Source organism: Ursus maritimus, unplaced genomic scaffold (genome assembly GCF_017311325.1).
Source record: "Ursus maritimus isolate PB19 unplaced genomic scaffold, ASM1731132v1 scaffold_4, whole genome shotgun sequence".
In the NCBI taxonomy this organism is placed as follows: Eukaryota; Metazoa; Chordata; class Mammalia; order Carnivora; family Ursidae; genus Ursus; species Ursus maritimus.
Window position 1 is genome coordinate 1,808,514 of NW_024426552.1, and position 9,046 is coordinate 1,817,559.

At 62.7% G+C, this 9,046-nt stretch overlaps 2 protein-coding genes across 3 annotated transcripts; both read right to left on the reverse strand.

Moving 5' to 3' along the window:
* Positions 1-2,195: 2,195 nt before the first annotated feature.
* LOC121100452 (keratin-associated protein 10-12-like) lies at positions 2,196-3,263 on the reverse strand. Of its 2 annotated transcripts, XM_040621670.1 has the most exons (2): positions 2,814-3,263; positions 2,196-2,504 (listed from the first exon to the last, which is right to left on the reverse strand). In XM_040621670.1, exons 1-2 carry the CDS (start codon positions 3,261-3,263, stop codon positions 2,196-2,198), a joined length of 759 nt encoding a protein of 252 aa, XP_040477604.1. The 2 variants fall into 2 exon arrangements, with proteins under 2 accessions (XP_040477604.1, XP_040477603.1); XM_040621669.1 differs by having other exon boundaries at positions 2,196-3,263.
* Positions 3,264-7,322: 4,059 nt separating this feature from the next.
* LOC121100453 (keratin-associated protein 10-12-like) lies at positions 7,323-7,952 on the reverse strand. The gene has a single exon (XM_040621671.1). The coding sequence runs from the start codon at positions 7,950-7,952 to the stop codon at positions 7,323-7,325; it is 630 nt and encodes a 209-aa protein (XP_040477605.1).
* Positions 7,953-9,046: the final 1,094 nt, after the last annotated feature.

The window sequence follows — 9,046 nt, forward strand, 5'->3', positions numbered from 1 at the left end:
GGGGGTCGCCCCAGGGAAAGGGCACCAGTGTTGGTGACAGACTGCCGCTGATGTCCCCGCGGAGCTGGAGGCACTGACGTTCAGGCGCTCGGCTCTGGGGGCTCCTTTCTGGTTAAAGCGGGGTGTTCTTGGCCAGGTGTGTGCTTTCCCTGAGTGCGCAGCGGGCTCCCTGCAGCTTGGTGGGGGGAATTCAGGGCCCTGAATTTTTCCTCACTCTGACACAGACCTGGCTACCCAGTGAGGGATGCGGACGTGATGCGGGTTTCCACACCGGCAGCACGGGGCTGGTCCCCAAGGAAGCCCCCAGCATCCTGCACCCCATTACAGATGTGTATCCCGCTCCCATAGGCATGAGAACCCACTCCCCCCTTTATTGGTGCCTTCGTGGGAAAGCCTGCACCTTACTGCGTCATCTGCTTTACAAGTATTTTGGTAACTGTGTTTTGACACAGTTATCTACCCTTGAAATCTGGAGCCGTTGTATTTGACACATTTCAATACACGTTTCTGACAAGGGGCCTGTGGGTTTCACCAGCAGGCCAGAGAGGGTAAGGCACACGGCTGGGCCTTCCCCAGGGCACTGGTGTTTGGGGGCCAGCAGGGGCTGCTGAAGGCGCAGAGGAGCTCTTGGTGGGCAGATCCTGGGGGGTTCTGGCCCCCGTAACAGCAGGGAGAATTGATTGTTCACATGCTCTCTTCCATAGCAGGGTCCCACGAGGGGAGGGGGCAGGGGCCCCAGAGAAGCAGGGACAGGACTCCCACCTGCCTGGGCAGCTCCAGAATGTGGGAGGGGGGCTGTAGGGCGAGTGTGTCTGCACCCACTTACACCATCTGATTCTAACTATGGGAAGGCTTACTCTAAGGGGGGCATTCACAGTCGACCACCTCCTTTTGGGGCATGGCTTGCGGGATTTCATGGCCTCCTGGGAAGAGGGCGGTAACAGGGTAAGATCTAGAGCTGGAGGGAACACTGGGGAGAATGGAGGCAGGGGGCCGTAGGTTAGGAAGTGACTCCATCTAGGAGTGGGGTCTGGGTACGGGAAGCTCCAGGAAACGTGGGGGCCCCATCCAGACTGGCCTCAAGGGAGAACCCCCCAAGGGCAGCAGGCCTGGGCCTCAGACGCCAGTGTGGACCTTCGAAGTCGCTTACCCTCTGTCTTCCTCTTGACCTCTGCCAATCCGGGCTGGGCCTGGGGCCAGGGCCAGGGTGCATCCCTGACCTGTGCCGGCAGAGACGGACAGGATCAGGACATTGGAATAAAACCCTGAAGTTCAAGGGGTAGATGGAGGGATACACTGAGGAGGCTGGTGGTCAGCAGAAATGCTCCGCCTCCCTGGCCCAGCCTCCTCCTAGCCCAGAAGCAAACCTGAGCCCTGCTTCCTGGTGCTAGACTGACCAAGGGCCTGGGGCAATGGGGCCCTCTTGCCAAGGGGCCTGCTGTCCAGGTGGCTGTGGGCCACCCGAGTCCTGAACACTCAGCAGGGCCACCCCAGAGCTGCCTGGAGGGACAGATGGGGACCACCAGGGTGGGAGTCAGCTCAGTGCCGTTGGAAATGCTCCCAAGACAGGGCTTGTCAGCAAGATTGCTGAAACCAGGGTTATGTTAGCCTGGAGGATCGGAAAACATAAACCAAAGTCAGGCTGCAAGAGAGGACCAATACAGGCAAGGCTGCAAGATTGATGGATTGATTTTAGGGGGGAGGGGCAGAGGGAGACAGAGAGAGAGTGAGTGAGCAGGGGCAGAGGCAGAGGGAGAGAGGATCCCAAGCAGACTCCTTGCTGAGTCCAGAGCCCAATGTGGGGCTTCATCTCACGACCCTGAGACCACGACCTGAGCTGAAATCAAGTCAGATGCTTAACTGACTGAGCCACCCAGGCGTCCTGCAACTTTATTCATTTAGCTCCAGACGGTGTTTGCGGAGGAGCAAACAGCTTCCAGGAGGGGCAGAGACCAGGCAGGAGGCCGCCGTGCCTGTCCATAGCGGGAGAGGGCTGTCTCGGGTTCACCTGGCCGTGATGTGGAGGCTGCAGACGGGCTCAACCCTGGTTATTAGGGCCCCAAGATGGTGAATGTTCATGCTGACACGAGCACCAGAGCTTGTGCTGGGTTAAATCCTGAAGGAGGCAGGGGGAGAGTGGGGAGGGGCTGCCCCATAGTGCCCAGCTGGCCTCGGGGGGCGGGGGACATGCCCGGTCAGCAGCAGGACTTCTGGGCCGAGGCGGGGATGCAGCAGGCCTGGCGGGAGCACACGGGGCGGCAGAGCAGGGACACGCAGGAGGCCCGGCGGCAGCAGCTGGGCTGGCAGGAGGAGGTGGGGGCACAGCAGGAGGAGGCGGGCACGCAGCAGGCGGGTCTGCACACGGGGCGGCAGAGCAGGGACACGCAGGAGGAGGGTCTGCAGCAGGACGAGGAGCAGGGGCTGGGCTGGCAGAAGGAGGGGGCAGAGCAGGGGGAGGCCCCTGAGCAGACAGGGGTGCAGCAGACAGGGGTGCAGCAGACGGGCTTGCCGCAGACAGGGGTGCAGCAGACGGGCTTGCAGCAGACAGGGGTGCAGCAGACGGGCTTGCAGCACACAGGGGTGCAGCACATGGGCTTGCAGCAGTCTTCCTGGCAGGGGGAGGAGCTGCCACAGGAGGGCTGGCAGGAGCTGGTGCAGGCTGATTGGCAGGGGCTGGACACGCAGCTCGCAGGGGTGCAGATGAAGGTCAGGCAGGAGCTGGGGGTGCAGCAGGGGGGCTGGCAGCATGAGGAGGATGAGCAGGGGGAGGTCTCACAACAGACAGGGGTGCAGCAGACGGGCTTGCAGCAGACAGACACACAGCTGTCTTCCTGGCAGGGGGAGGAGCTGCAGCAGGAGGGCTGGCAGCTAGACTGCTGGCAGCATGAGGGGGAGGTCTTGCAGCAGACAGGGGTGCAGCAGACGGGCTTGCAGCAGACGGGGGTGCAGCACACAGGCTTGCAGCAGACAGACACACAGCAGTCTTCCTGGCAGGGGGAGGAGCTGCAGCAGGAGGGCTGGCAGGAGCTGGTGCAGGCTGATTGGCAGGGGCTGGACACACAGCTCGCAGGGGTGCAGAGGAGGGTCAGGCAGGAGCTGGGGGCGCAGCAGGTGGGGGCGCAGCAGGGGGGCTCGCAGCAGCTCTCTGGGCAGTCGTCCACCTGCCAGGGGGAGTCGGGGCAGGAGTCACAGGAGCCGGGCAGGCAGATGCGGCTGCCGTAGCTCAGGTCGCTGGAGCAGACGGACAGGGTGGACGTGGCCATGGTGGGGTGGGGTGGCTGCGCTGGAGGAGGTGTGAGTGTGTGTATGTGTGTATGAGTGTGTGTGTGTGTGTGTGTGTGGTGCTCGGGCTCACTTTTATAGCCCTCCTCTGTGTTGTGTGTTTTCCCAGCAGAGGCTCAGGACACCTCCCCTTCCTTGTTGGTGTTTGGAGCTAGTTTCCAGGGACCCCTCATTAGGGCTGGTTTATTTTCCCCGAAGATGCGGCCCAGCTCGTAAAAGTCTGCCTGTGTTGGGTCCTGACGGAGGCTGCTGAGTGGGCGTGGGAGTACCAGGCGGTGTGGAGCCGGGGCAGGGGGATGCAGTGTGGGTGGGTGGGCTCTCAGCCACTGGTCACTCGTCTTGGGGATGTGGTGACTTGGATTCTGGCCTCAGGAATCGCTCCTGATGTGGGTGCCCGGCTCTGGGGCATGTGATCCCCATGCTCATGCATTTGTCACCAAGTCCATGGAGACCAAGGGGGGCTGCAGATACCTGGGAGGCTCTGCCCATGGTTGGGGCCGGCTGTCCCTGCCTCGGACCCCTGCCCGGGTGGAAGGGTGTGGCCCGGGGATGAGCTGGCTTTGTGCGGTGCAGTTACATGTGTGGGCAATGGCAGGGGTGGGCCTGTGCCGGCCGGGCCGCCACCACCATGCTCGGGCGTGTCTCCTTTCTAACCTGTGGGCTCTCAGCGCCCCTGTGGCTCTGGCCACAAGGTCGGCGTGGTGGGGCTAGGCGAGCAGCTGCCCCACGACTCCCACAGTTGGGCTCGGGCTCCAGCTTCCCCCCTGTGGCTGTCTTACTGGGCATCTTGCTGCATTTCCTTCTGCCTCCTGTCCCACCTCCTTCCCTCTGCCACTCAGACTGCCCACACCATTGACCTGGGGCCGAGCCTGGAGTCCTGTCCGTGAGCCCTGGGGACCCCCCTGTGGGACAGTCAGTGTCCAGGAACAGCCACTTAAAGGTTCTTTGTACCAGGCACGGGGATGGGGGGTGGGTTGGGGGCGGGCTGGGGTCTCTACTGGAGCGGGGGAGGGGAAGGATGGACAGGTAACCGGCGGCAGGTGCCTGTGGGGGCTCAGGGTGTCAGCGGGGCCAGCACGCAGGGGTTCTGCGATGTCTCAGTCGCCGTGGAGAGGTCTGGCGTGGCTGGGACGCTAGGCAGACTCTCGGAGGCGGGACACACACGAGTGCGTTAGAGCACCGTCTGCCAGGGTTTAGGGTAGCTGGACCTGACTCCTTAGAAGGCTGAGGGTTTATTTTATTTTTATTATGATTATTATTGTGTGTTGTCTCAGGGACACGTTTAAGCAGAATACGTAGAAATTGTGGAAGCTGTGTTTATCACAGATTGGATCAAGTTCACCTACATTTGCTTCCCGTGGTGGCTGTAACAGGTGATCGTTCCTGATGCTTTAAAATGACAAAATGTTAGTGTCCCACAGCTCTGGAGGCCGGAGCTCTGCAAACAGCCGTGGGGAGCTGAGCCTGGGGTGTGGGCAGGGCCGCAGCCCCAAGGGAGGTCCTGGAGGAGGTCCCTCCTGCCCCTACCAGCTCGGTGGCTCCGGCCTCGCAGGCGCGGTGTCAGCCTCCTCCTCTGGATGAAAACGAAGAGCCTCTCTGGTGTGAGGACACCTGTGCCGGTGTCTAGGGCCCACCTGGTGGGCTGGGGACCATCTGCCCGCGGTGGGATTCTGAACGGAGGCAGCAGTCTGCAGTCACCCCCACAAGACCTTTTTCCACGCTCGGTCACATCCACAGATTTGGGATTCTGGTGCGGCCGTGTTTGGGGCTGTTGTGTGGCCCCCACCGCAGTCCTGCCGCGTGCCTGCCACTGCTGCGGCTTAAACCGCATCAGCAGGACCCTCCACGGGGCTCTGTCCCCTCGCTGGCAAGACGGGATCCCAGGGTGCCCGTGCCATAGGGTCGTGTCCAGATTATGTGATTGAAACACGGCAGGTGCGGGGAGCTCACTGAAAGCTTCCTGAAGGTGGGCCACTCTCGTGGGTGTTTTATCGGCCACAGGGCAATGTCGCATGTCATGATGCAACCCCAGGACCCACGAAGCTAGAAAAGCCGTGATGCGTTTCGCTAGAAAGTTCGCGGCTGCCTTCTGGCGTGTGGGTTTAGCCAGACTGTGCGCAGCAGGGCCCGAGGCTTCAGGTCCCCGAGGGCCGTCACTGTCCAGCCCTGCAGTGAGCTTCAAAGCATGGATTTCTGGGACGTGGGGCAGGTTCTGGGGAACCGGAGGGCCTTGTCCGGCCCTCGCTGTGGCTTCTTCCAACAGGAAACCATTGACAGGCCCTGGCTCTCGAGCTGCTTCGGCTAGAGGGGCGCCCCGGGAGGTCCGTACTGTCCCCTCAGGCTGAGACCTCAGGGCGAGGGCAGGGCTGCCCAAGGACAGGCAGACATTCTGCCCTTCGTGGCCTCCGGTGCCGGTGGCCCCCCTCCCCGCCCCAGCCATCGCGGTGATGGTGCGCGACCCCAGAACCCCCTCAGAGCTCTCTGCTTCCCATCATCTTTCTGCAAGATTGGCATCTTCTACTGGACAAAGCGTACATGTTCTTCCCAGAATTCATTCTGCAGAAGAACACCCACGTGTCACTGGGAGTCCTCAAAGCAGGGGGCCTGTCCTGTCCCAGCCTGGCCTGTTGGCAGCTCCGGGGTCTGAGAGACCACTGTCGCCTGAACTGGGGAACTGGCGGGGGAGAGGCAGGGAAGACCTGAAGGCCTCCGCCTGGAAGAGCCGCAGCTGGGTGCTGGGGAGGGGCAGGGGCGTCAGCCGGCCCAGCAGACGTGCGTGCCCCGGGAGCCCGGTGGGACGGGCTAGTTCAGCTCACGGGAGCCTCGGCTCAGCTTCTGCGGGGGTCACATTTGGAGGTGCGTGTGTGGCCTGGAGCCCAGGAGAGGCCCCTGGCTGGACGTGTCAGGAGAGAGAGCCAAGGTCTCAACACCATAGCAAGGTGGGGATGCGAAGGTCAGGGTGAAGGGCCCCAGAAAAGTCAGAGAAGTGAGGGGCAGGAGAGAGCTGTGTTCTGGAGCCCAGGGCCCGGCTCTGCAGGGACAGGTGCACAGGAGAGGGGACGGGGTGAGACTAACATTCGCACCGGGGCCTTTGGTGACTGGGCGGGCTAGGTCAGGGGCTGGGGTATGGGAGGGTGGGGGGAAGGGTGTCTGGGTGGAAAGCAGGAGGCCCCGCTCTGAAGGGGACACAGGCAGTGCTGGGTCGGGACAGGCGGGTGGTGCCTGAGTTCTAACCGTCACTTAAGGGCCGTGTGCATATGGTCTGTGCATGTAGCTCCCGAGATGGCGGGGTTTAGGAGCTAGAGAAGGAAGGAGGGGCAGGAGGGCTCGGGTGGCCAAGACGGGGACTTGCTAGGGCCCCACATCCTCCCGTCCTCCCTGCTTAGGGTATGCTGAACCCTGCGTCCCGCTGGGCTCCCTGCAGGGAGGAGAGATGCCCAGGGTCACTTGCCCGGGACTGGCTGCCGCTGAGTCCCTGAGGACCTACCCGTCAGGGCCGGCTTCTGGGACAGGGGCTGCCCATGTCATGGCCATGGCCATGGTTGCCATGCCTGGGACAGGAGCCCCGTGCCAGGCCAGTGAGGGTTGGGGCCCAGAGGGAGCACTGGTGTGGCTGAGGATGGGCAGGGCAGCAAGGGCAGCGGGCGGCTGTCCCCGCCCCAACCTCAAGCGGGACTGGCTGGCAATTCAACTAGAAATGGCCCAAAGAGAGCCACATGCCATCAGGATTAAATTCAAGCCAGGTTTATTAGGTTGATCAAGCAGCTTCTGAGGTGGTGAGACCAGTGAGGCCTGCATTGTGGACACGTTCTCCAGGCATGACCTCCGGGACCCTGGGAGCAGTGTGGCAGTGGGTGTGGGAGGGGTCATCCTGAGTTTGATGGGACCCCCCCCTTCCTGGCCTGAGAGGAGGGGTGCTGTCCACATGTCACAGAGGTTCCTGAGAGACAGACCCTAAAGCAGTTGGGAGGCTGGCAGGGGGAGAGCTGGGGCTGCCCCATAGTGCCCAGCTGGCCTCAGGGGGCGGGGGACGTGCTCGGTCAGCAGCAGGACTTCTGGGCCGAGGCGGGGATGCAGCAGGCCTGGCGGGAGCACACGGGGCGGCAGAGCAGGGACACGCAGGAGGCCCGGCGGCAGCTGCTGGGCTGGCAGGAGGAGGTGGGGGCACAGCAGGAGGAGGCGGGCACGCAGCAGGCGGGTCTGCACACGGGGCGGCAGAGCAGGGACACGCAGGAGGAGGGTCTGCAGCAGGACGAGGAGCAGGGGCTGGGCTGGCAGCAGGAGGGGGCAGAGCAGGGGGAGGCCCCCGAGCAGACAGGGGTGCAGCAGACGGGCTTGCAGCACACAGGGGTGCAGCACACGGGCTTGCAGCAGTCTTCCTGGCAGGGGGAGGAGCTGCAGCAGGAGGGCTGGCAGGAGCTGGTGCAGGCTGATTGGCAGGGGCTGGACACACAGCTCGCAGGGGTGCAGAGGAGGGTCAAGCAGGAGGCTGGGGTGCAGGAGCTGGGGGCACAGCAGGTGGGGGCGCAGCAGGGGGGCTCGCAGCAGCTCTCTGGGCAGTCGTCCACCTGCCAGGAGGAGTCGGGGCAGGAGTCACAGGAGCCGGGCAGGCAGACGCGGCTGCCGTAGCTCAGGTCGCTGGAGCAGACGGACAGGGTGGACGCGGCCATGGTGGGGGTGGGGTGGCGGGGCTGGAGGAGGTGTGAGTGTGAGTGTGAGTGTGTGTGTGTGTGAGGTGCTCGGGGTGTTTGGGCTTATATACACCTCGGGGCTGTGTGCTGTCCATCATGAGGCCCTGAAAATCCTGTTTCCTGGTTGTGGGAGCAGGTCCCTGAGGATTCGGGTCACGGGCCCTCAGCAGGTACCTCAGCTCACTCATGACTCCGGGGGGTCCATGGCTCTTGATACCCCCACCCGTGCTCCCAGCATCTGTCTGGGGTTCCTCAACACTCAGTGGGATCATAGCCATATTTTGTTCTTTTGTTTTTTTCATATCCTCTTTATTTGGGGATGTAATTCTGTCCTGAGTCCACGAAGCAGTGAGTGGCTGGGAGCGTGTTTATTTTTAGCGTGTTAGCAAACACTAATGTGTAATCAATCTTCGATGCCAGAAAGTATTCTGAGCAGGTCTGTACATGTCAACTCAGCCTTGTGAAGCTTTACCAATGGGGAAACTGAGGCACAAGGAAGCACTCGCACCAAAGCCCACACAAGTGAGCAGAAGAGCTCGGATTAGAACCCGCGGCCTGTGTTCTCAGCCGGACTCTGGTGCCCCCAAAAGCAGAGAGCAGTCTGGCTTCTGGGAGCGGGGTCACTTAGCGCTGACGGTGTAGGAGTCTGGACAAGTGCGCGGTGGTGTCCGGCAGCCGGAACCACCTGAAAGGAGCTTCTGCTGTGAAAGCCCCTTAGTTATGGCAGGAGTGTGTGCAAACACGGTGGGACGTGAGGTTGCGGGAGGCAGATCATGCAAGAGCAGGACTTGGCCCAGCTGAGAGGGAGGGAGGGCTGCGTGGGGCCGGGGAGTCTGCTGGGATGAGGGTCTGGTGCGCAGAGGTATGGCCTGCAGGAGTCCTGGGCGGGGAGCAGGGGGCGCCCGTGAGCTGCATCAGCTGGCCCCTCTGGGGACGGAGGGGTCTCAGGTGCCTCAGTTCTGGCCCACCTGAGGGAGTCTGAGGCTAGTGGGGCACGGCCAGGGGAGGCCCTGCGGGGGGCCTGGCCAGGACTGCCCACCCTTGCAGCAGGAGGTCTGAGAAGTGCTTCGGAG

Excerpts from the sequence above, each read along its gene's own strand:
- LOC121100453 (XM_040621671.1), bottom strand. The coding sequence starts at position 7,952 with ATGGCCGCGTCCACCCTGTCCGTCTGCTCCAGCGACCTGAGCTACGGC.
- LOC121100452 (XM_040621669.1), bottom strand. The coding sequence starts at position 3,263 with ATGGCCACGTCCACCCTGTCCGTCTGCTCCAGCGACCTGAGCTACGGC.